At 39.8% G+C, this 25,350-nt stretch overlaps 1 protein-coding gene, 1 non-coding gene and 1 pseudogene across 7 annotated transcripts in view; 1 reads left to right on the top strand and 2 right to left on the bottom strand.

Annotated features, from left to right (window-relative positions):
• The window catches only part of RACGAP1 (Rac GTPase activating protein 1), an 80,488-nt gene that overhangs the window by 11,402 nt on the left and 43,736 nt on the right, over positions 1-25,350 (bottom strand). The window contains exons 1-3 of one of the 6 annotated variants that reach the window (XM_045184126.3): positions 22,452-22,551; positions 13,531-13,619; positions 1,046-1,248 (exon numbers count right to left, since the gene is read on the bottom strand). In XM_045184126.3, coding sequence (XP_045040061.1) covers positions 1,046-1,248; positions 13,531-13,615 — 288 coding nt within the window. In that variant the 5' untranslated portion in view covers positions 13,616-13,619; positions 22,452-22,551. Of the gene's footprint in view, positions 1-1,045; positions 1,249-13,530; positions 13,620-22,018; positions 22,271-22,355; positions 22,552-25,350 lie in introns of those variants that run through there. The other 5 variants (XM_024575506.3, XM_045184127.2, XM_045184128.3 and 2 more) reach the window with 5 other exon arrangements.
• Positions 3,835-3,941, bottom strand: LOC112318701 (U6 spliceosomal RNA). The gene has a single exon (XR_002976229.2). It is a non-coding gene; the product is annotated as a U6 spliceosomal RNA (small nuclear RNA).
• Positions 16,585-24,618, top strand: LOC112318523 (ATP synthase membrane subunit K, mitochondrial pseudogene; annotated as a pseudogene).

Genomic DNA, 25,350 nt, shown 5'->3' with positions numbered 1-25,350 from the left:
CATCCTAACTAACCAGGGGAGAAAGCTTCACCTCGAATTTATGGGATGGGCAGACCAGAAAACATTAAAATATAGCACTATGCAAATGAGCCTTCAGGAAGGCTGCTACACTAATAGCATATTAATTCATGTCAAGCCCAGATTGTGTCTCTGATTTCTGTCTGGTAAAATGAACTCCATCTAGAGTAGTGAGGTTTCTGCTACAAGACTTTTGGATCAAACTGCTAATCCAAGAGGACAGGGTATTGCAAAATGAGAGTCCCAAAATAGATTTTGCATAGCAAAAACACTGTAGTGTCATTTCATCAGGATAATTATTGGCTTCTTCTATAGATCAAAGCAGTCACCCACCTTTCTAAATGGTGGATGGAGCACAATGTATTAAAATGGATACGAAGCTGTGACTCACTGAACTAGACAATCTGAGCTTACTGAGGCATCTAACACTGTACATACCACCATGGACTAGTGTCTCCTAGCAAAGGCCTTCCTTTGTACCATGACCCACCTTGGTCCATCAAGATGAAAGTGTTCTATGTAAGCCACAATGCTCAATTTATTGAATAGAAACCAGGGATTAGTTATCCTAATCTTTCCACTTTTGTATGTGTTTTACCCTGAATTAGGAGTAGTAGTGAAGAAAAGACTTGGAGTTGTCTTACCTGTGTCAATGACAAAGTACCAGCTAATATAAGGATGAGAATACTCTTGGTGGCGTGAGAGATGGCCAATCGTCTTGTGACAGATCAAGTATGCTAGGATTTCCCTGACATCCCCCTAATTTTAATTCTTCAAATTCCCATATGAAATCTGTGTAATAAGTAGTAGTTTCAAGTCTAAAGGAGGGAAAAATTTAAATTTCAACCTGTGGAGAACAAGATTCCTAGGCTGCCAATTTCAGCTCCAATAATGAACAAGTTGTCAATGGACAGGTTTAGTTCTTTAGTGTGGAGTAAGAAATGGGGTACATCTGGCAAGTGGAAACATCAGATGATGCTGCCCACTTCCCCACCGTCACAGTTCTAGCACAGAAAACAATACACACCAGCTTCTCACAGTCGGCCTCAGCTCGCTGTCTCCGTTTGATCTCTACATCCACCTGATTGCGTGCATGCTTCAGCTTAACATCCAGAGCGCTGCGCTCAGTCTCTGCTTTCATCAAAAGATCCTTGTATTTCCCCAGCTCATGGTCTGTTCTCTGCCACTTTTTACGGAAATCCTCAAAGTCCTTTGCCAACTGGATGAATTCTAAGGAAAGAGGCGGGGGAGGGGGAGACTTTAATAATTCAAGCACCAAACAGAGTATAAATGCTCTCCTTAAGTGAGTCCTCTGGTTAGTTTTACTCCAAATACATAATTAAGGGACCAGCTAAATGATGGGCAAACCCAGCTGAAGACAACCAAGAGCAGATCCTGGATATACGTTCATCACTCCAGATGAGAGAGCTTTGTAGGGAGCAACTCCTGTTTCAATAGGCCACTTACATTAGCTTAGCCAGTGGCATCTGCTATGGAATAAGTAACTCATTAGTCACCTGGCTCCAGATGTAACACCAACACTGAAAGCTACTGAACAGAAGGCAATCAAAGGGGGATACCTTTGGGGCAGCTGTCACACACCAGGACAGTTACAGCTATAAAACCATAACAGCTTCCTTTAGAGTCACACATTGCTGTGCCAGAGAGATGTTAAACAGCAAATTCAAATGTAACTATTGTAATATGCTCCAGTAGATGTAGATTAATATTATAGATGTCTAGGCCTACAATGCCATTCAGCTATATAATTATACAAATATTGATTTGAAAGTAAAAAGCCAATTTGCTTTGCTGTTTAACACTGCCCTGAAGGGTATATAAACATTCCTGTTGGAAAGATATGGGAAGAGAAGATCATACTAGCTTTGGGTGAGTCACTGATAGCAGAATCCAGACTTTCTTCAAATGTCTGCAAAGACAGCATCACTTCCAAGGCAGCACCTCAAAGCATGAAAACCCTCGTGCCAGTCATTCTTATCATCTGCTGTGGGCAAAGACTTTTCTTCTCTAATGCCTTACTGTTTTCTAGTTAACCTGAATCTATCTCTAAGCATCACTTTCCACCAGTACCATGAAGGAAATTTCAAAGGTGTACCTCTGTTGTTGGTCAAACTAACCCAGTTTACAGGCGAAATTAGGCCAAATTCACACAAGGCTAGCAGACTCTTAGGTAGTAAGAGCACTTTTCCAAATTGGAATTTAACGTAGGAGCATAGAAACAATATAATGCGCTTAAAAAAAACATTTTATTTATTTTCTGAGACAGGGGAAAGGAGAGAGAGAGAGAGGGAAACATTCGATGTGTGAGAGAAAAATCAGTTGGTTGCCTCTCACACGCCCTCAACCACAGATCCAGCCTGCAACCCAGGCATGTGCCCTAACTGGGAATTGAACTGGTGACCTTTGGGTTCACAGGCAGGTGGCTCAGTCCACTGAGCCAACCAGCCAGGGCAATATAGTGCCCTTTTAAAGCAATTTGAATAATGTGACTAAATTTCAAAATAACAAATGAAAACTAGGGTACCAATTAATTTACAAAAACAAAGTCATACACATAAGGAATTATCAGATTTTAGCAACCAAAGATTTCAGCAAAACAGGATATTATGACCTAGTTATCTTAGACAATGCAAATATAAGGACCAAAAATATATATATATATATATATATTTATTACAATTCAAATAGTTTTAAATGATACACTGGTTTAGTTAACAGTTTGGAACACATTACTAAGGTATTTTTCTTCCTTCTTAATTTAAATACTTTTTTTTTAAGATTAATTTTTTTTTTTAGAAAGAGGGGAAGGGAGGGAGAGAGAGAGAAACATCAATGTGTGGTTGCCTCTCACGCGCCCCCTACTGGGGACCTGGCCTGCAACCCAGGTATGTGCCCTGACTGGGAATCGAACCAGCTACCCTTTGGTTTGCAAGCTGGCACTCAATCCACTGAGCCACACCAGCCATGGCTCCTCCTTCTTAATTTAAAGAAAACAAACAATATATCCTTTTGCAAATTTAATAATTTCAACACTACAGATTCACAAGGAAAAAACCCTAAAAACCAAAGCTAATTCTTTGCCATTTCAAAGCTATTTCACTGGCAATTCATCAAGCAGTACACTTATGATTTGTGTATTTCCTGATGTATCCAATACGTAATACTTCTATTTCAAAAAATAAAGAACAAGAAACACACTTTTCAACTACACAGTCTAAAAACTTTCTAGCTCCACACTATGGTCAATCAAATGTTTCTAAATATAGTAGAACATACACACTCAAATATTTAGGAAATTAAAAAACAATTTGAGAATAGAAAGATTTCCTTTTGGCCTAATTTTGCTGGATTTTTGTACTTTAGGGTACTCCTTGATAAGTCTTATTAAGTTAAGGTTTTAATTCCTGGTAATTGTTAATTGTCATACATTACAGGTCTCACCGAATTGGACGATGGAACTCAAACCAAATAAAGTATCAGTGCATTTCAAGGAAGAAGTTCCTAATTTAATAGTAGAAATTATTAAATTACTAGTAGTTCAACTTAGTTTGTTAGACCAAAACCAGAACATTTGCATACATGACTAAGTTACTACTTTTTACATACAGTTGTTATAACCCAAGTTTGCTACAATGGGTCAAAAAGGTACTTTAGACCACAGATCAGGAAAACTTTTGATGTTGGAGATCAACGAACATGACTCTTTTTTTTTTTTTTGCCAGTTTGTGAATTACAATTTGACATGGTACTAGCCTCTGTCATGAAGTAGACATTCAAAAGATTTTTTTTTAATTTAAAAATATGGAACGCTTCACAAATTTGCATGTCATTCTTGTGCAGGGGCCATACTAATCTTCTCTGTATTGTTCCAATTTTAGTGTATGTGCTGCCAAAGCGAGCACCAAGAGATTTAATAAATTCAAACTATCTCCTTAAAAAGTTATGTACAAGGTCTGTCCAGAAAGTATCCACCATAATATGAAAAAGAGACATTTATTGAAGGAGATACAAGATACAAGAAACATTGTACACAGGACAATGACATCTCAGTCCCCTTCAAAGTAGGCACCTTGGGACTTCACACAGTTCTCCCAATTGCCATCAGCTGCCCTGTTGTATTTTCCTGAATTTCATCGATGGTCAGAAATCTCTTCCCTTTCAAAGGCAGTTTTAGTTTTGGGAAAAGCCAGAAGTGGCAGGGTGCCAAATCTGGGCTGTAGGGGGGCTGAGTCACCTGGGTGATTTGATGTTTTGCCAAAAACCTCTGCAGGAGATGTGATGTATAAGCAGGCAATCTGTCATTACGAAACTGCCCATCACCAGTTGCCCATAGCTGTGGCCTTCTCAATCATCCAAATAGTTTCCACGGAGGAATGTTCAAGTTTAACGCAAAATTTGATGCATATTTATTGCACTACAAGCTCAGTCATTTTGAATGTGACAGCCACACAGTACATGTGCTCACTCAGCGGTATCTACCACCTGCACTGACTAGTACAGTGAAGTTGTCATTGTTCATGCATGTGCATTCCAGTCCCCTCTCATTGGCTGCCAGGTTACATCGATGTTGAGCAAACCGTTCTCATTATATTAACAATGGCTGGACATTTGCCCAGACAGACCTCATTATATATATTAAATTATAAAGTGAAACTAACAAAAAGGAGAAAGAAGAAAATTTTCCTGAAACAAATTGAGCCTTGGCCAGGGGGCTCAGTTGGTTGGAACATCATCCCATGTACCAAAAGCTTGTGGTTTCAATCCCCAGTCAGGGCACATACCTAGGTTGTGGGTGATCCCCTGTTGGACCATGTATGAGAGGCAACCAATCAATGTTTCTCTCTCACAATGATGTTTCTCTCTCATTCCCTTCCTTTCTCTCTACAACAGGTGTGTCCAACCTTTTGGAGTCTCTGGGTCACACTGGAAGAAGGGTTGTCTTGGGCCACACATTAAATACAATGCAACACATAATCCCCCCAAAATCTCATATTGTTTTAAGTAAATTTATGATTTTGTGTTCAGCCGCATTCACAGCCGTCCTGAGCCGCAAGCAGCCCATGGGCCACAGGTTGGACACCCCTGCTCTAAAATCAATAAACATATCCTTGGGTGAGAATTTAAAAAATAAATTGAGGATAATCTTTGATTCATAAATAAATACATATATGCACACACACACGTATATATACATATATGTATACACGTGTGTGTATCAGAATTTGGTTCATAATTCAGCAAACAGATTAAAGTAGTTCCAGAAATCTTGTTTTCTCAGCTCACTCCTCCTAGGGCCTTTGCTCCTGGGCCCTTTATCTTCCCCACTATCTTCTAAGCTTCTTAAGGGCAATGACCCTATGTCTCTTTTGCTCTTTTATCACCAGTGCCTTGCACTCTGACTGACACATGGCCACCATTTAAATTTTCTTTGAGCCCTGGCTGGTGTGGCTCAGTAGATTGAGCACCAGCCTGTGAAGCAAAGGATTGCAGGTTCAATTCCCAGTCAGGGCACGTGCCTGGGCTGCAGGCCAGGTCCCCAGTGAGGGGCATGTGAGAGGCAAACACACATTGATGTTTCTCTCCCTCTCTTCCCATCTAAAAATAAACAAAATATTTTTAAAAATTAAAAAATAAGTAAATAAATATTCACTGAAAGAATGGATGTGGAATTGCTGTTCAAATCACGTTTAAACTCCAGGGATCCAAGCCCACCTTACCAATCTAACCAAACTTAGTCCCACCACTCCACCACAACACCTTCTTTGCAGCTAACCCAGTCTGTCCCGGCTCCCAGAAGAGACCCATGCTCATTTCTGCCTTCCCACTTACGCACTCCAAATGGAACACCCTAGCTACTCTTCATGTACCCATTTTTCTAGTTACATCTGCTTTATGAGTCCTTTCCTAATTTGTTTGCTACACATTAAATTTTTCTCTACTTCCCACAAGCATACATTTTGATACTTGTATTATCTTCTGTTTCACGAGAAAAAATTCTGTCTCTAAAACTTAAATTCCATAATCTTCTTGAAGACAGGCACCATATCACATACACTTCAGTATGGCCTACTGTATATAGCATAGTACAAGACCAGCATGGTGTTGGCTTACAATAGGCACCTCATAAATATTGTTATATTTATTACTAATCGACATACCATCAATATAAAGTTCAGGCAGCTCAAAAAATAAAAGATAAAAATCATGTAGACTTGGGAAAACAAAGATAACAAAATACCTAATGCTAGTAAAGTCATTTTATGTGGATATTAACCTTCACTCTGCTCTTTCAGTAACCTAGGACTTAGCTTTAAAAAAGACTGTATAAAAAGGAGAAGGAGGAATGAAGTTATTATGATGAAACTCAAGAGTAAAGAGTCGGGATGCCTGGGCATGGGAGGATTTCCTAGGGTCAAAAAATAGGACTGAGACTGGGTGGTTGCAGATAGATTTCTAGAGTCTAGAAAACACTGGGCCTCTTTGTCCTCAAAAAGTGAACATTATGGGGAGGTATGACGGTGGCGGAGTAGGAGGATCTATCTCACACCGCCTCCCAGAACCAAGCTGGAAATAAAGAGGGGAACAGCAACTCAAAATAAACAACCAAAGACTACTTGAAGAGGAGACCAAGGACAGACAAATACCACCATGAGACCAGTAGGAAAGGTGGAGACGCGAAAGGACTGGCACTGCTACCATGGGCAGCAGGCCAAGGTAAGGCACAGCTGTGAGAGCCTCCCCCTGAGAGAAGTGAAGCCTGGACCCCAGACTGGGCTCCCAAGCACAGAGCCCCAGTGCCAGGGTCAGCCACCCACGTAGCATCCGGCAGTGAAAGAGGCTGCTGGAGACAAAGCACCACCCCCCTCTAATGCCCCATTTTTTTCCCAAGGGGCCAAAGCACAGGTTCCTCATTCACAGCCATTCACCTCAGGCTTGAGCAAAGGGAGGGTGGCGCAGACTGGAGTCACCTTAGGAGAGTCTGGAGTAGGTAGCTTTGGGGAAAGATGTGGGGGAATGGCTGCTGGGTTCCCTGTGCTGGAACATACTTCGATACCACTACAGCCATTTCTCTGGAAAAGAGCAAGCCTGTCCCAAGGAAAAAACAATCACGCCACCCTGTAGAACAACACTTGCCCTACCCTCCGGAATCCCAAGAGACCCATCTCAAAACAAAAGATTTACACAGGCTGAAAGTGAAAGATTGGAAAAAAATATTCCATGCAAATGGAGATGAAAAAAAAAGCTGGAGTAGCAGTACTTACATCTGACAAAATAGACTTCAAAACAAAGGCCATAACAAGAAACAAAGAAGATCACTACACAATACCAACGGGATCACTCCAATAAGAGGATATAACCCTTGCAAACATATATGCACCCAATACGGGAGCACCTAAATATATAAAGAAGATCTTGGTGGACTTAAGGGAGGATACTGACGGCAATACAGTCCCTGTAGGGTATCATAGCACCCCACTGTCACCAATGGGTAGAGCTTCCAGACACAAAATTAACAAGGAAACAGCGACCTTAACTAACACATTAAATCAAATGGATTTAATTAATATTTACAGAACATTTCATCTCAAAACAGCAGAATACACATTCTTTTCAGGTACACATGGATCATTCTCAAAGATAGGCCACATGGTAAGACACAAAATAAGCCGTAACAAATTCCAGAAAACTGAAATCAAATCAAGCATTTTCTCAGATTACAACAGCATGTAACTAGAAATCAACCTCAATAAAAAAAAAAAATCTCCAAGACATTCAAACACATAGAGGCTAAGTAGCATGTTATTAAATAATGAATAGGTCATCAATGAGGTCAAGGAAGAAATCAAAAAGTACCTGGAAATAAATGAAAATGAACACACAACAACCCAAAACCTATGGGACACAGCAAAAGCAGTCCTGAGAAAAAAGTTCGTAGCACTACAGGCCTACCTCAAGAAGACAGAGAAATTTCAAATAAACAGTCTAACCCTACACCTAAAAGAACTAGAAAAACAACAACATCCAGAGTGAATAGAAGAAAGGAAATAATCAAGATCAGAGTGGAAATAAGTGACACAGGCCCTGGCTGGTGTGGCTCAGTGGACTGAGTGCCAGACTGCGAAGCAAAATGATCGCTGGTTTGATTCCCAGTGAAGGCACGTGCCTGGGTTGTGGGCCAGGTCCCCAGGAGAGGGTGCACAAGAGGCAACCACACATAGATGTTTCTCTCCCTCCTTCTCCCTCCCTTCCCCTCTCTCTAAAAAAAACAATTCAAAAAGATCAATGAATCCAGGAGCTGGGTTTTTGAAAACATAAACAAAAATAATAAACCTCTGCCCTGGCTGGAATGGCTCTGTGGATTGAGTGCTGGCCTGAGAACTGAAAGGTTGCTGGTTCAATTCCCAGTCAGGGCACATGCCTTGGTTGGGGGCCAGGTCCCCAGTTGGGGGTGTGTGAGAGGCAGCATATCGAGAGGTATTCTCACACACTGATATTTTTCTCCCTCCTTCCCCTCTCTCTAAAAATGAATAAATAAAATCTTCAAAATGAGAACCTTTAACAGGACTCATCAAGAAAAAGAAAGGACCCAAATTAATAAAATCAGAAATGAAGGAGGAGAAATAACAACTGATACCACAGAAATATGAAGAATTAAAGAAAATACTATGAATAACTATATGTCAAGAAATTGGACAACCTGGGAGGAGTGGGTAAATTTCTAGAAACATACAATTTCCAAAACTGAATCAGGTACAAGCAGAAAACCTGAATAGACTGATAACAACTAATGAAATTGAAGCAGTAATCAAAAAACCCAGCAAACAAAAGTCCTGAACCAGATGGCTTCATAGGTAAATTTAACGAATCATTCAGAGAAGAACTAACACCTATCCTTCTCAAACTATTCCAAAAAATCCAAGAAGAGGGAAGACTCCCAAGCTCTTTTTACCAGGCTAGTATTACCCTAACTGCAAATCCAGGTAAAGCACAACAAAGAAATAAAACTATAGGCCAATATCCCTGATGAACATAGATGCTAAAACCATCAACAAAATATTAGCAAAGCAGATCCGGCAATACATTAAAAAGATCATACACCATGATCAAATGGGATTTATCCAGGAATCCAAGGTTGGTACAATATTTGCAAATCAATAAATATGATACAGCACATGAACAAAATGAAAGATAAAAACCACATGATCATACCAATAGATGTAGAAAAAGCATTTGATAAAATCCAGCACCCATTTATGATAAAAGCTCTCAGCAAAGTGGGAATAGATGCAACATACCTCATCATAATAAAGGCCATATACAAAAAACCTACAGCCAACATCATACTCGACGGGCAAAAAACTCAGTGTTTCCCTTAAGATTAGGAACAAGATAGGAATGTCTGCTTTCAGCACTATTATTCAACATAGTATTGGAAGTCCTAGCCACAGTAAACAGACAAGAAGAAGAAATAAAAGGCATCCAAATTGGAAAGGGGGAAGCAAAACTGTCATTATTCGGAGATGACATGATATTGTACATAGAAAACCCTATAGGCTCCACCAAAAAACTGCCAGACCTAATAAATGAATACAACAAAGTAGCAGGATACAAAATCAATACTCAGAAATCGATGGCATTTTTATATACCAATAATGAACTATCAGAAAGAGAAACTAAGAAAACAATCCCATTCTCTATTGCAACAAAAAAAAATAAGACACCTAGTAATAAATTCAACCAAAGAGGTAAAAAGACCTGTACTCAGAAAACTATAGGACACTGAAGAAAGAAACTGAGAAAGATACAAGTAAGTGGAAACATATACCATGTTCATGGACTGGAATACTTATCATCATTAAAATGTCCATACTACCCAAAGAAATCTAGAGATTCAATGCAATTCCTATTAAAATACCAATGGCATATTTCACAGACCTAGAACAAATAATCCAAAAATTTATATGGAACCAAAAAAGACCCTGAATAGCCTCAGCAATCCTGAGAAAGAACAAAGTTGGAGGGATCACAATACTTGATATCAAACTACACTATAAGGCCACTGTAATCAAACAGTCTGGTACTGGCATGAGAACAGACACATAGATCAATGTAACACAATAGAGAGCCCAGAAATAAACCCACACCTTTATGTTCAATGAATATTTGACAAAGGAGGCAAGAGAATACAATGGAGTAAAGACAGTCTCTTCAATAAATGGTGTTGGGAGAACTGGACTAGTACTTGCAAACAAATGAAACTAGACTACAAACTATACCGTACACCAGAACAAACTCAAGATGGATAAAAGACTTAAATATAAGTCACAATACCATAAAAATCCTAGAGGAAAACACAGGCAGTAGAATTTCAGACATCCCACATAGCAATATTTTTGCCAATATATCTCCCTAGGGCATGGGAAACAAAGGCAAAAATAAATAAATGGGACTACATCAAATTAAAAAGCTCTGTACAGCTAAAGAAGCCATCATCAAAATGAAAAGGAAACCCACTGTATGGGAGAACATACTTGCCTCTGATACATCAGACAAGGGCTTCACCTCTAAAATATATAAAGGACTGATAAGACTCAACACCAGAAAGACAAACGATCCAATTAAAAAATGGGCGAAGGACCTGAATAGACACTTCTCCAAGGAGGAAATACAGAGGGCCCAGAGACATAGGAAAAAATGCTCAACATCACTAGCCATCAGAAGAGATGCAAATTAAAACCACAGTGAGCCCTGACTGGTGTGGCTCAGTGAGTTGAGCACTGTCCTGCAAACCCAAAGGTCACTGGTTCAATTCCTGGTAAGGGCATATGCCTAGGTTGCAAGCCAGGTGCCCATTGGGGGTGTGTGAGAGGCAACCAATTGATGTTTCTCTCACACATTGATGTTTCTCTCTTTCTCCCTCCCTTCCCCTTTCTAAAAAAATAGAATCTTTTAAAAATATAAATAAATAAATGTTTTTAAAAACCAAAATGAGATATCACCTAACACCTGCCAAAATGGTAGGAATGCAGATTGGTGCAACCACTCTAGAAAATAGTATGGCATTTCCTCAAAAAATTAAGAATGGAACTGCCTTTTGACCCAGTAATTCCACTTCTGGGAATATATCCGAAGAATCCTCAAACACCGATTCAAAAGAATATATGCACCCCTATGTTCAGAGCAGCATTACGTACAATAGCCACGTACAATAGCCAAGTAGTGGAAACAGCCCAAGTGTCCATCAGTAGATAAGTGGATAAAAAAGCAGTGGTACATGTACACAATGGAATACTAAACAGCATTTTTAAAAAAAGGAATTCTTACTTATGCAACTTTATGGACAGAACTGGAGAGTATTATGCTAAGTGAAATAAGCCAGTCAGTGAAAGACAAATACCATATGATCTCACTTATAGGTGGAATCTAAACAACAAAATAAACTAATGACCAAAACAGAACCAGAGGCACAGAAACATGGAACAGACTGACAGCTGTAAGAGGAGAAGGGGGAGGTGGGGACGGGTTGAAAGAAGGGGAAGGGATCAGTCAAAGAACATATATGCATGACCCATGGACATGGACAACGGTGTGGGGATTGACTGTAGGACTGGGGGGTGGGCTAGGTGGAGGGGGGCAAAGGAGGGAAAAATTAGGACAACTATAATAGCATAAAAATAAAATATTTAAAAGAGGGGAAAAAAAGCCAACATTCCAAGTTAGGGATTTAAGAGAGAGACAAAACATACCTATTTTATAACATTATAACAGAAATCAATGGAAGATATAAATTTGCTTATAAAAATGAGTATCTATAAAAATAAATATTGTATATATGTTTTTGCATAATTACTTCCCAAGTACTTTCACAACTAGTGTCTCATGTTATCCCCAAATCCTCACAGTACTCCCACAAAGATGACGAAGACATTTAAATGCCTATTTCACAAATAAACACACAGAAATAACCATTGAAAGTCAGCACTAGCTATTGAGACTTCAGACCTCAGATTACTCTATCTGCCCCACACCCTATCACCTGCTTCCTCCTAGAGATCTTATTCTCACAGGCTCTTCCACCCATTTCCCCTTATGTTCACCTTCACAACCACTATCCCAATTAGGTAGGACTCCTATTGCATCTTTCCTGAGCCACTGCAACCACATCCTAATCAATCTCCCGCCTCCACCTCTGATGCAACCTCCACCTCTGCGGGGGTAAGCTTCCAAAAGCACAGCTCTGATGATGTCACTCCCCCTTTTATCCTATTCCCCTCAAACCCCACACCATCTTGCTTCCACTCAGGCTGTTCCCAACTCTAAATGATCTCTTTTATTTCTGTCTGGTGGAACCCTACCCTACATCCAAGACTCAACTGAAACCCTCCTTTCTTCCATGAAGCCATTTAGTCAACCCTTTCCCTCAACTCAACATGTGCTAGAGGTTGTGATAGCTTCTCATTAAATATTTGCTAAATGAACCTGAATTTTAAGATCTCTTATTCAGTACTCTTCCCCACTAGGCTCCAAAGTAATTCATCTTCTGAGATGATGTGATCTCAAAGAGAAGCCTAATTAGTATGCCATCAAGGTTACTGAGCTGGTACCAGATGACAGGGTCATGCAACAGTTATTAGAGAGAGAAAGTAGAATATTGTTTTGAAAGGCCTGTAAGTGGATAAGAGCTATTAAAAACATCAATCAAATTAAAGGAAATATTGAATGGTATAAGCAAGATGCCATACTAAATACTGTAGGGATTTTTTTTTTAAGTTTAAAAGTTTGTATATTACGTTTATATCAATGACGCTGACTTAAAAGCAACACGTACTAAACTAGGTATTAATAAAAATCTTATGTAGGAGAGGATGGCAACACCAAACAGAAACTGGTACAGAGTAATTCCCGTAGATCACTTAGCCAGTGCTACCAGCCCCACCTTCCTTTCTCACTCATCTGCTTCACAGGTGACTGTTTTATCACCACCTCCTTTTTCTCCCTACGTCTCCAATCCAGCTCAATCCTTTATTACTAAGCATCAAATATATTAAGTAAGTAAAATCAGACGAATAGTCCCTCATTCAAAAAAAAGTTATAACATTTTTCTCCTCTTCAACTGAAAATGTTCTACAGAATACAGGGAAAGGCCAGGATAAAAACTGTAGACAACTACTCTCTAAAGAAAAACAGCAACATCCTTGAAAATTCAGCAGACTTTGCCCAGTTCATGGTACAAAAATGTGATTGGCAACTATTAGTGGACATGAGAACCCAGACAAAAAAAAAAAAAGTCTGAACAAAATCCATTTAAGAACTACAGGAAAAAGTAACCACTTAAATGAATGTCCATTAAGCTTTGACCATGATTAAGTGACCATCACTTCCTTTTTAGGTAACCCAAATCAAAAACGATTTTCAAACTGGAACACACTAAAGCTTTGTTTTCTGAAGTCTGTCTTCTCTCTTCACCCAGGGCAGCTCAGAATGACTTACGGAGTTCATTTCCTTCACTGAGAATCTCCACCCGGCGTACAAGCTGCTCAAACAGATTCCGCAAATTCAGCATCGTGGTATCCATCTTCCTGCCAAGAAATCAAATATACGTTAGGAGTCATGCCTTCTCCTCAGACAAAAGCTTCAGTAGCAATCCAATACAGTCATCAGTGACCAACATCTGGATTCTTCCATTTGTAGCTACCATCATAAGAATGACAAGCCAACAATTGATGTTTTGTGTAACCCTTGTTACAAAAACAAAGTTGGAAAGCTTAACATTTATTTGAAAATTAGAAAAGCATTTCAGACCTCTAAATATAATACCCCCTTCCTGCCTACTGCTTTTCCTCTACTCTGCAATCACTATGGAGCTGAGAGGAAAGCAATTAGGGGCAAGCATGCCAGTTGATTACTAGGTGACCAAATACAAAATGTGGTTCTTAGTCAAGTCTGTTGATTAATAACACTTCTGCCACTTTAATCCTTCTGGACTTTGAAGACCTTAAGGTTTATTTTTAATTTCTTTTTAGCTAGTACCCCTGTTGCATCTGCCTTTTAAAATGCAAGACATGGTCAGCACATTTCCTACCAACAGCACAGATGACATCACACAAGTGATTAAGTGGGGAAATCGCCAGCTCAGCAGCACAAGAATTATTTCTGTAATGCAGGGCTCTCTGCTGGACTGTGTGCAGGGACTATGTCTAATAAATTTATACTAAGTATAGGCAAAGGCTTATGTTGTACCACATTCTGGCATCAAGAAGACAATACACCACCTTCACAGTAAGAAGGGCAAAGGAAAAATCATTTGCTACTGTGTTCTGTATAGTGAATTTCAGGCTTTGTATTTCCCCCCAAAGACCTGCTGATATTACATTAAAAATGGTGTCCTTACTAGCAGTTCTGCTCCAAATAGACTAACTGGGAACACTTTGAGAAAATAAGATCTTCATTTAACAGTCAAGAAAGAAAGCTATCACTTGGCTATTATGAAAACTATCAAGGAAATAAAATAAAAAATCAAATTTCATTTAAAAACTGAACATCCTCAAAAATACCATTAAAGGATTCTTCTTCTGTTTTGCCTAATCACCCTTTCAGCATTCTAGTCCAGGTCCTTATTTTATGCTCTAAATAAAATCTGAAGAAATCTTTTATGAAGGTTTAGTGATTTTACAATGTTTATAAGATTGCACCATATGCTATGAGGGCAGGAAAGGAAAAAAATCCACAAAGGAAAGAATATAGAAACATAAAGATATTTTCTATTAAATGCTACAGAATTATTCACTTTTATTTGTATGATGATTGCTCTAATAGCAAAAAAGCTTTCAATTCCGAGCTTGGATGGAATATATACCTGAAGCAGGGCTGGAAATCAAGATGTTCTAATGGCAATGTATCTGTTCCAAGCTACATTATCACAGCAAGCTGCTAAGCAACCAGACCAACAAATTTATTGCAAAGATCTTTCTCTAACTACGAACAAAACTAAAGTAATAGCATTAAAACTGGCAGGAAGAGATCTGGAAGTCACGGAGAAGCCCATGGATCCAACAATGTGACAAAACAGGCAAATATACTCAACTGCTACAGAATAGAAGTGGGAGTGGGCAATTCAGTAGCCTATTCAAATGATTTCCTCTGACTCCCAGTAAAAATGGAAGACATTGATCACTTTTAATATGGGGTATTGATTTCTACCATCTCAGCATTCATCCGTATATTCTGAGACTATGAAGACAGTAAGCGCAATACCTAGGAAAACTTCCATCTGTCCAAGAATGCAAAAAAAGTCAAATTTCACAGTGCAACTAGGATACTAAAAACGGGTTGTTTAAAAAAAATTTTTCAGCCATGTTTGGTGTGGCTCAGTGGATTGAGCAACTGCCTACGAACCAAACGGTCGTTGGTTCGATTCCCAGTCAGGGCACATGCCTGGGTTACAAGCTAGGTCCCCAGTAGGGGGCACAGGAGAGGCAACCACACATTGCTGTTTATCTCCCTCTCTTTCTCCCTCCTTTCCCCTCTCTAAAAATAAATAAAATCTTTTAAAAAAAGAAAGTTTTTACATCTTAAATGACAGTAAACAACCTGATCCTTTGCCCCTTTAAAAGAAATCCTCAAATTTTCTAAAGCTCCTCTAGTCCATTACTCTTCTTTCCTATTTTTCTGTGCATACTACTCCCTGGAATGAGGGTTGGGGCTTGAAAACACAAACTGATTCCTGAAAAGTCTGAAGACACAGAGAACCTACCTGGGAACACCTACTCATCACAGTAACTGTTATCTCACATGATATCTCACACAACTACCTGGATCTACACCATTTTCCTGATAGGGTGCCTAGTGCCCGGGAAATAGTGGTAAACTGGACGTCCAGTGCTGTACTGTAAACAGCGAAGAGGTAACCCTAACTCTGTCAGACCATATTAGTCTCCAGATTACAGGTTTACAAATAGATTATGGGTTTTTCTCTATTCTTCTCTCAACACCAGACATTCCTGCCGTTCAACCCTCCAACCTCTCATATCAAACCACCCCACTTCAATCATTACATCTCTACAGACGACTCACGCATTTATCTTCTCGACCCTAGCCTCTCTCCTGATGCCAGTCCTGGGGCTCTCAATTTGCTTGGGATGCCCCACATGCTGGACTTGATTTTGAGATAGTATTCTATCCTTTCCCCTCACATACACAGAGTAAAGTAAAAAAGTTACAGTAAGCTAAGGTTATTATTGAAGGAAAAAATGTATAAATTTAGTGTAGCCTAAGTGTTCAGTGTTTAAAAAGTTTACAGTAGTGTATGGTAATGTCCTATGCCTTCACATTCACTCACCACTCACTGACTCACCCAGACAAACTTCCAGTCCTCCAAGCTCCACTCGTGCTAAGTGTCCTATACGGGTGTACCATTTTGATCTTTTATACATATTTTTATTGTACCTTTTCTAGGTTTAGATATACAAATACTTAACATTGTGTTACGACTGCCTACAGAATTCAGTATAGTACTACGCTGCACAGGCTTGTAGCCCAAGAGCAATGGGCTACACCATACAGCCTAGGTGTGCAGTAAGTAGGCTATACCATCTAGATTTGTGTAAATGCACTCTATGATGTTCACAGGCGACACAATCACATAACACACATTTCTCAGAACATACCCCCATCATGAAGCAACATGACTTTATTATCAAGTACCCTTATCCACTGACCTACACTACCGACTCGCAATTTTGATTCCTTATCACCTTAAGTTAGTCCCTTTCTTACAAGGACAATCTTGTGAATTCTTCCTCTCATGTGTACTATTACCATCCCCTCACCACTTGCAGGTCATCATCACTTACTTCAGGGGAACTTTCCACACGGCTGTGCTCGGCTGGCACCTGGACACACACCTTGCACTCTAACTTTACCATGTTTCTACCCTGTGTCCCAGGGAAACTTTAAATTCAAGAAGAGAAATCGTACATTTGGCACTAGGGCACTATACATACAAATACTCAGTATTTAAAAATAAATATTGGGTAAAAGGAAGTCAGGAAACACATACACATACACACCTACAACTCTATTGTCAAAAGAACTTCCATTCTACCTGAACATCAATGTGTAATATAGATTTTTTTTTAAAGTCAAAAAAGGTGGGGTGTGGGGGGTTGGGACAGAAGCACTGGCATAAAGTTTTAGTTCTTCAATTTACCAGTAGTATAACTTTGGGTTAGTCACTTAATTTCTGAGACTCCTCTAAATATAAATAGGAACAATACATGTCCTATTTATCTCACAGAATAATATCAATTAATGCAGTTAAGTTTTATAATGTATAAATTGAACCTCACCATAAGATTATAGGATATTATTATAGTAGGCATGAAATACTTGTTTTTGATTTGGTCTGACAGTTGTTATTTACACTATAGAATGATTACCAAATCACAGCCAGAACCCAGACCAAGAAGATGGGGAAAAAGCAAAATTTGACCAGGTCTAGGCTCTTAAATAAGTTGTTCTAGAGTTCCAGCCAAGATGGAGGTGTAAGTAGATATACTTCACCTCCCTGCACAACCAAACAAAGGAAACAACCAATTAAAAAACAAAAAACAACCAGAACTGCCAGAAAATCAAACTATATGGAAGTCTAACAACCAAGGAGTTAAAGAGGAAATATTCATCAAGACCAGTAGGAGGAGTGGAGATAGACAGCCAGGGTGGAGAGAACATTCAAACAGGACAGGCAGCAAGGAGTTGGGTGGAAGACCTGGCAGTCCCACATTACAACACGGATAAACGGGGAGGAACAACTGGAGAGCAAGAGAGACCACCCAACCCCGAGTTCCAGCATCAGGAAAATAAAGCCTCAGAACCTCTGGCTATAAAAACCTGTGGAGGTTGTGGTGGCGGGAGAACTGCCAGTCTCTGGAAAGCAGGGCGAGAGCTGAGCAAACAGCATTGTTCCCTCTCTGGACCCCTCCCCCACATACAGTGCCACAATGCAAGGAAGTGGGTGGCTTTGCCCTGGTGCATACCTAAGGCTCCACCCCTTACAACGTAACAGCTGTGCCAAGACAAAGAAATATGGCCCAAATTAAAGAATAGATCAAAACTCCAGAAAAAGAACTAAGTGATGAGGAGATAGCCAACCTATCAGATGCAGAGTTCAAAACACTGGTAATCAGGATGCTCACAGAAATGACTGAGTACGGATGCAAAATAAAGGAAGAAGTGAAGGCTATACAAAATGAAATACAGCAAAATATACAGGGAACCAACAGGGAAGGGAAGGAAACTGGGACTCAAATCAATGATTTGGAATAAAAGTAAAAAATAAACATTCAACCAGAACGGAATGAAGAAACAAGAATTCACAAAAAATGAGGAGAGGCTTAGGAACTTCTGGGACAATGTTAAACATTCCAACATCCAAATCATAGGGATGCCAGAAGGAGAAGAGGAAGACCAAGAAATTGAAAACTTATTTGAAAAATAATAAAAGAGAACTTCCCCAACCTGGCAACAGTAATAGACATATAAGTCCAGGAAGCTCAGAGAGTCCCAAACAAATTGGACCCAAAGAGGAACACACCAAGACACATCATAATTAAATTGCCAAAGATTAAAGATAAGGAGAGAATGTTAAAAGCAGCAAGAGAAGAGATTACCTACAAAGGAGTTCCCATAAGACTATCAGCTGATTTTTCAAAAGAAACCTTGCAGGCAAGAAGGGGCTGGAAAGAAGTATTCCAAGTCATGAAAGGCAAGCAACAGCATCCAAGATTACTCTATCCAGCAAAGCTATCATTTAGAATGGAAGGGCAGACAAAGTGCTTCCTAGATAAGGTCAACTTAAAGAAGTTCATCACCACCAATCCCTTATTATATGAAACGTTAAAGGGACTTATCTAAGAAAAAGATCAAAACTATGAACAGTAAAATGACAACAAACTCACAACTATCAACAACTGAACCTTAAAAAAAAAATTAAGCAAAACAACTAGAACAGGAACAGAATCACAGAAATGTAGATCACATGGAGGGATATCGGGGAGAATGGGGAAAAAGGTACAGGGAATAAGACACATAATTGATAGGTACAAAATAGACAGGGGGAGGTTAACTATAGTATAGAAAATGAAGAAGCCAAAGAACTTATATGTATGTATGACCCATGGACATGAACTAAGGGGAGTTGGGGAATGAAAGCTGGAGGGAATGGGGGTACGAGGCAGAGGGGGATAAAGAAGAGAAAAAAGAATGGGACAACTGTAATAGCCTAATCAATAAAATATACTTGAAAGAAAACAAGCTGTTCTACGTGAGGCTTATGAAAAGTTAGTTTTTCTTCTACCATAGGTTTACTCCGGTTAATCAAAAAATGGCACTAGTAGAATATAATCCTCTTTTCTTTAAACGCTAGGGGACTATGATCCATTTTTACTAATGTTCTACAGAAGTGACTCTCAGGAATTAAAAAATGTTATAGAAGACAAAAATATCTTTCCTCATCAGTTCTGTGATATCGCAGCCAAATTGTTAACTCAAAAAGTTAAAAATTACTCATGCTATTCAGTGTCAATTGAAAATGGTTTTAATTTTCCTGCTGGGTCACGTTTTCACCCTCATGGATACTTCTTTATTATTTAGCTCCATATCCAGGAGATCCGCTAATGTGAGAGGAAACAAAAACAAAGTCATATTGTAGTACACTGCTTTGCAGCTGTAAAACAGCTGTCGCTTTTCACCACGGAGGCAGCTGCCTTTCGGGAAAGCTGAAATGATCCCTGTGTGCAACAAGGAAATCAGTTTGTGGAGCACTTCAAACAAAAAGGTGCTAGAAAATCTCAGCTGTTATTGATGAGAAGCCCCAGAGGTGGAGAAGTCACTATGTTACAGATTCCCAATATGTGAGTATCCCCAAGGGAGCAATTCAGCATCACCGGGAAAGAGTTTCAGCTTGATGTGATTGCTTTTAGTCCCCAATTTAATTTCAATCACCCAGCCAAAAGACAGACATGTCTGTCCTTCAGAATAACAGACTACTACATCTTAACTGCAGAGTATCCTGGGGGAAGTCTCTACCCTCTTCTTCCTCCCCTTACAAACAACATTATTAAGAGGCCTATACATCATGTTTTTTAGATGCACCAAGGGTGTTAAATATTGTAAGACATCGCAGTGGAAGACTGCCTGAATTTTTCAGGAAGAGTTTTAATGAAAAACATTCTCCTAAACATTACTAAGTCTGGAGATTCCCAAGAAATCAACAATCTAGGTTCTGCTGCCAATGAAAACAGGATTCTTCTATATGAAAGCATTTCAGAACAATTCTCTTCCCCAAATGTCCAGCTCTTGCTTCACTGTATCAAAAGCCTCTATACAACTGGCAGGCAGAAGGAATATCTTGAAAACAAATGTTCTTATGAGCAAATCAATTGCAGAAAGAGTAAACAGATCATCCTCAAGCCAACATGAATGAAGACTACAAGAAAGGGACAAGCTGAATTACTGTTTTTCAGAAAATTATTACCAGTTCAGTATACTAGGTTCTTCTTTTTCTTCATCTGTGAATTTCCTTTATGAAGTCTTCTATTCTTCAACATCTAGTATACATCTTACCAATTCATTGAAGCATTCCCTAACCATTTCAGTCCAAAATAATCTCTTCTAGCTCCGACGGGTGTGGCTCATTTGGTGAGGCATCACTCGGAAGAGCGAAAGGTCACTGCTGGTTCTGACTCCCAGTCAGAGCACACACCTGAGTTTCCACCGGTGGGAGGTCAGGTCTGCCAGGCAGCCAATTGAGGTTTCGCCCTGACATTGATGTTTCTCTCCCTCTCTCCCGCCCTTACCTCTCTCTAAAAATAAATCAAATCTTTTCCAAAAAATGATCTCTTCTTTATCTACAACATTTACTTGGCAAATATAAAACACTGCCTCACAATGGTAATTTTCTATATTCAAAAAATTTAATTTTTAATAGTGAAACTAAAACCTTACTACCCTAAATAACTATACGCACCTACTTACTAAACTTCGCCCATTATGCGCTCATTTACTTCAGAGAATTGCAGTCATAGACTGTATTCTGCTTTCTTTTCCCTATCATGTTTCCATTAAGTTCCAAAAAGTCGATCAACAATTGTCTAACCTCTTCTCTGGACATTTAGGGAATTTCCAGTTTTTCAGTTACATCTGCCTGGAACCGCTTGCATGGTTACTCGCACTCCTCCTTTAAGCCCCACTTCTCAGTGAGGTCTTTCCTAGCCACCCTATTTTAACCTGCAGGCTTCCCCAAACCTCTCTGCTTTATTTTGTTCCAAAGCACTTATCTCCATCTAACACATTAGCTTATTTATTTTGTTTATTGTCTGTCTCCCCAATAGTTTAAGTTCCAAGAAAGCAAAGATTTTTGTCAGTTCTGTTCATAGTGCCCAGAACAGTGCCTGACACTCGGCAAATAATTAATACACAAATATTCACTGAATGAATTGAACGTCACTGTGGACAGTGTTTTTCTGCACGTGACAGTGTTTCTTATGTTTCCAAGCCTGGGATTACTATTTCAGGGGGTAAAATCCTCTTATAGCCCTTGATAAGTACCGCCAAAATATTTTCCAAAAGGTCTGTACAAATGTACAGTGCTCTCAACAGTGTATAGGCCTATTAGATTACCGCAGTTATCTTTTTAAATTCTATCACCCCCAAATTACAAGCTTCTTTAAAACCAAAGAAGACAGTCTTGTACTTAACATTGTGCACTTAATAAATACTTGCTGAATGATTAAGCTATAGGAAAGGTGCCTTCTCATTACAGAGAATGATTTCTTAAAAAAAAAAAAGGCTTATCTTCCCACCCACCCCATGTACCACCTACGAATGAAATCACGTGAAAGTGTAAAGGTAAGGCCTCGCTGTTACCTAGGATAAGAATTAGGATGGGAACGGCAAGATGTCATTGCCTCGGCCAGCCTACCTAGACACAGCCCCCAGGGACGAGGAACTCCACTTTCAGCCGCTGCGGCCTCTCAAACACCGGGGTCTTCCCTGCGAAAAATCCCTGTTCTTCCGAAAAGGATGAGGGCACTACCCCCAAACTCTCATCTAGGTTGTTTGGGGTGGCCCCTGCCCTGTTCGAGCCACCACCTCAAAAAGACGCCTTGGCTTTCTACAAAACACAGCGCCAAGGAAGAAACCCCCACCCCGACACCACCCATTCAGACAGCTCCCGCTCCCGACCCGTCCGAAGTCTCCCAGTCGAGGGGGCTGTAGGGGCCGCTTTCTTCCCGACACCCGCGGCTGCCAGCGCTCACCGCTTCCAACGCTCTCCCTCCTACCACAAATACAGCGCGAAAGGAACGTCTTCTCGCAGCCCCCAGGGCCCGGTTACTCGGTGCCCCGGACCCCACCTGGTAGCTTTCCGCTTCCCTTAGCGCCGCCAACGGCAGAGCAGCACTGGGCCGCCAGCTCTAGTTTGAAATCCGGCACCAACCAATCACAGAGAAATTTATTCCTCCCGCGCTGTCCCTCTGCGCTGCAACGCACGCGCATCAGGCCCGAGGAGGCAGGACTGGGACAGAACTAAGCATGCGCATTCTCAACAGCAAAGCCAACGGCAGCCATCTTGACTAAGGTCAACAGTAGGGTTTTCTTCCCCTTCCACGAACCTTTTCCTGACTTAGCCACCATGTTGACTAAGGGCAAGTGATAGTTTTTGATAACAAATTCTTGACCGCACTGGTTTCCCTAGACGGGGATAGAGGGTTCTTAGAAACTATCAATTTAGTGTCCGGTCTCGCTTTCGAATAGAGAGAAATCTGGAAGGAGATAGAATACTCATTAGAAACCATATTTACTGAGCTATATTCGCCTTAATTCATTGATGTATTCATCCAGGTTTTAATTTGACACTCATTTATAATGAGTACTCTACTAGGAATCAGAATAATAAAGATGATATGATCTCTGCCTTCCAGTAGCCACGAATGAAGGAGACAGCTCAGATAAACAAAAGTAAATACAAAATGGAAGTCCTATAATTCCATTTAATAAACATTCATTTAGAACTTGGCATTGTGCTAGTATGGGGCTTTTATACTTTCTTTTCTTCCAAGACCAATGGTGAGAAATACACTTTACATTACAACCAACCATCACAGAACTCTGTTTATCCTTATTACATGTACTCTGAACTTTTCTATTCTCTTTTTCCCTCCCGTCCTAGTTGTCCCTACTCCATTGAATTTATTAGTCACTAATGACTACCTACCCACAATTTGAAAAAATACTAGCTATACCTTAGAAGAAATAGTGTGCTTTAAAGGAAAGATCACAGGTTTTAAAAACAGAAAACTTGATTCCATTTAAACAAATACTGATGGAGCACTTTTGTGTAGCAGCAGACCACCAAACCATCTGCATTACCACTTTTTTCCCCTTCTGTACTTCCCTTCTGCAACTTTAAAACAGAAATAATAGTACCATCCCTATTACACAGGTTTACTCCCAGATAAAACAAGAGATTGTATAGAATATAATTAAAGTTTATACTTTGTAAGTTGTAATACAGATTGTTATTACTATTGTTAGGAAAGAGATGAAGAAAAGGAAATATTAACTATACATACAATATATTATCTCATTTAAACCTTCTGATAACCCTTTGAGATCAGGAGCACTTGACTGCATTAGCCTGTCTCTCCTTAGAGATCTATAGTAGTACATGAAGTGAGCACGAGGACAGAATTGTGGAAAGTGCTTTAGAAACAGACAAGGAAGCATTTAATCCTCTCTTGGGAGTGGGAGTGTTGGACAAGCCTGCAGAGACTTACTTGATATATGAGCTGGGTCTTGACGTGTGAATAGAAATTTACCAGACAGAAAGGGGTGGCAAATTCCTGACAACAGGAAGATCATGTGACCTCTCAGGAATGAGTCACGGGTATATTTAATAAATATACAAGCAAACAATTTCTGAAGGTTTAGGGATGTGAAGGAACATTTACTTCAACGTGCAGGTGACATTGTGGGCTCAGTGAGTGTGATGCCTCTTAGGCAGCTTTGGCCTGAGGAAGGGAAGAAGCTAGAAAACATGTTGGAAACAGACTAGGAAGGGATTGGACTTCATCCTGTAATAAGCACAATGACAAGACAAAGGGGCTTGGAGTGACTGTGACTAGGCCTGCATTTTACACAGATCATATGCTCAGATAGTATGGAGGATAGTCTAGAGAGCGAAAAATCTAAGGGTAGAAAGACCCTTGCTTACATACGGAGGTAACCCAAGTGCCTACCAATAGTTGAGTGGTTAAAAAAGTTGTGGTGCATGGCAGGCCAGGGACGAGCTGTGTGTGCTGAAGGACACAGCCTGCAGACTGTGTGCTTTTTGCAAGGTTGAAATCGTGGCAGGTCCAGAAACTGATGCCCAATTCCATTTTACTGGTATCAAAAAATATTCCACTATTATACTTTCACAGGTAGAATGAATTGTAATCTGGGCATATATGGAGACAATGCTTTGTTGGTTTTTCACTGCAAGTTAAGCTCTAAAAACCTCCAGCTTTGAAAGCAACATAAAGGATTTTAAATTGTACGTTATCTGTTAATTCCCATGCCTGGAGAAGCTAATGTCAACTCACCATGTGATATTCAATTTGTACAATAAATTATGAACCTGGAAAAAAAAGTTGTGGTACATATATACAGTGGGATATTATTTGGCCATTAAAAAAGAATAAAATCTTACCATTTGCAATAGCATGGATGGACCTAGGGAGTATTATGCTAAGTGAAATAAGTCAGACAGAGAAAGACAAATACCATATGATTTCACTTACATGTGCAATCTAAAGAACAAAGTAAATGAACACACAAAATAGAAGCAGACTCATTGATACAGAGAACAGACTGATGGTTGCCAGAGGGGAGGGAGGGTTGGAGGACTGGGTGAAAAAGGTGAAAAGATTAAGGAGCACAAATTGGGTCCTGGCTGAGTAGCTCAGTTGGTTAGAGCATCATCCTGATTCACCAGGGTTGCGGGTCAATCCCCGTTCAGGGCACTTACAAGAATCAACAAACGAATGCATAAATAAGGGGAACAACAAATCAATGTTTCTCTCACTCTCCCTTTCTCTCTCTCTAAACTGAATAAATTTTTTAAAAATTTAATAAAAAGAAGAAACACAAATTGGTAATTACAAAACAGTCACAGGGATGTAAAGTACAGCATAGGGAATCTAGTCAATATACTGTAATAACTGTGTGCGGTGCCATGTGAGTACTGGAAATATCAGTGGGGGCACTTTGTAA

Source organism: Desmodus rotundus, chromosome 3, assembly GCF_022682495.2.
Source record: "Desmodus rotundus isolate HL8 chromosome 3, HLdesRot8A.1, whole genome shotgun sequence".
Lineage (NCBI taxonomy): Eukaryota > Metazoa > Chordata > Mammalia > Chiroptera > Phyllostomidae > Desmodus > Desmodus rotundus.
Note: the sequence above shows the minus strand (reverse complement) of the source record. Positions and strands in the feature narration are given on the sequence as shown.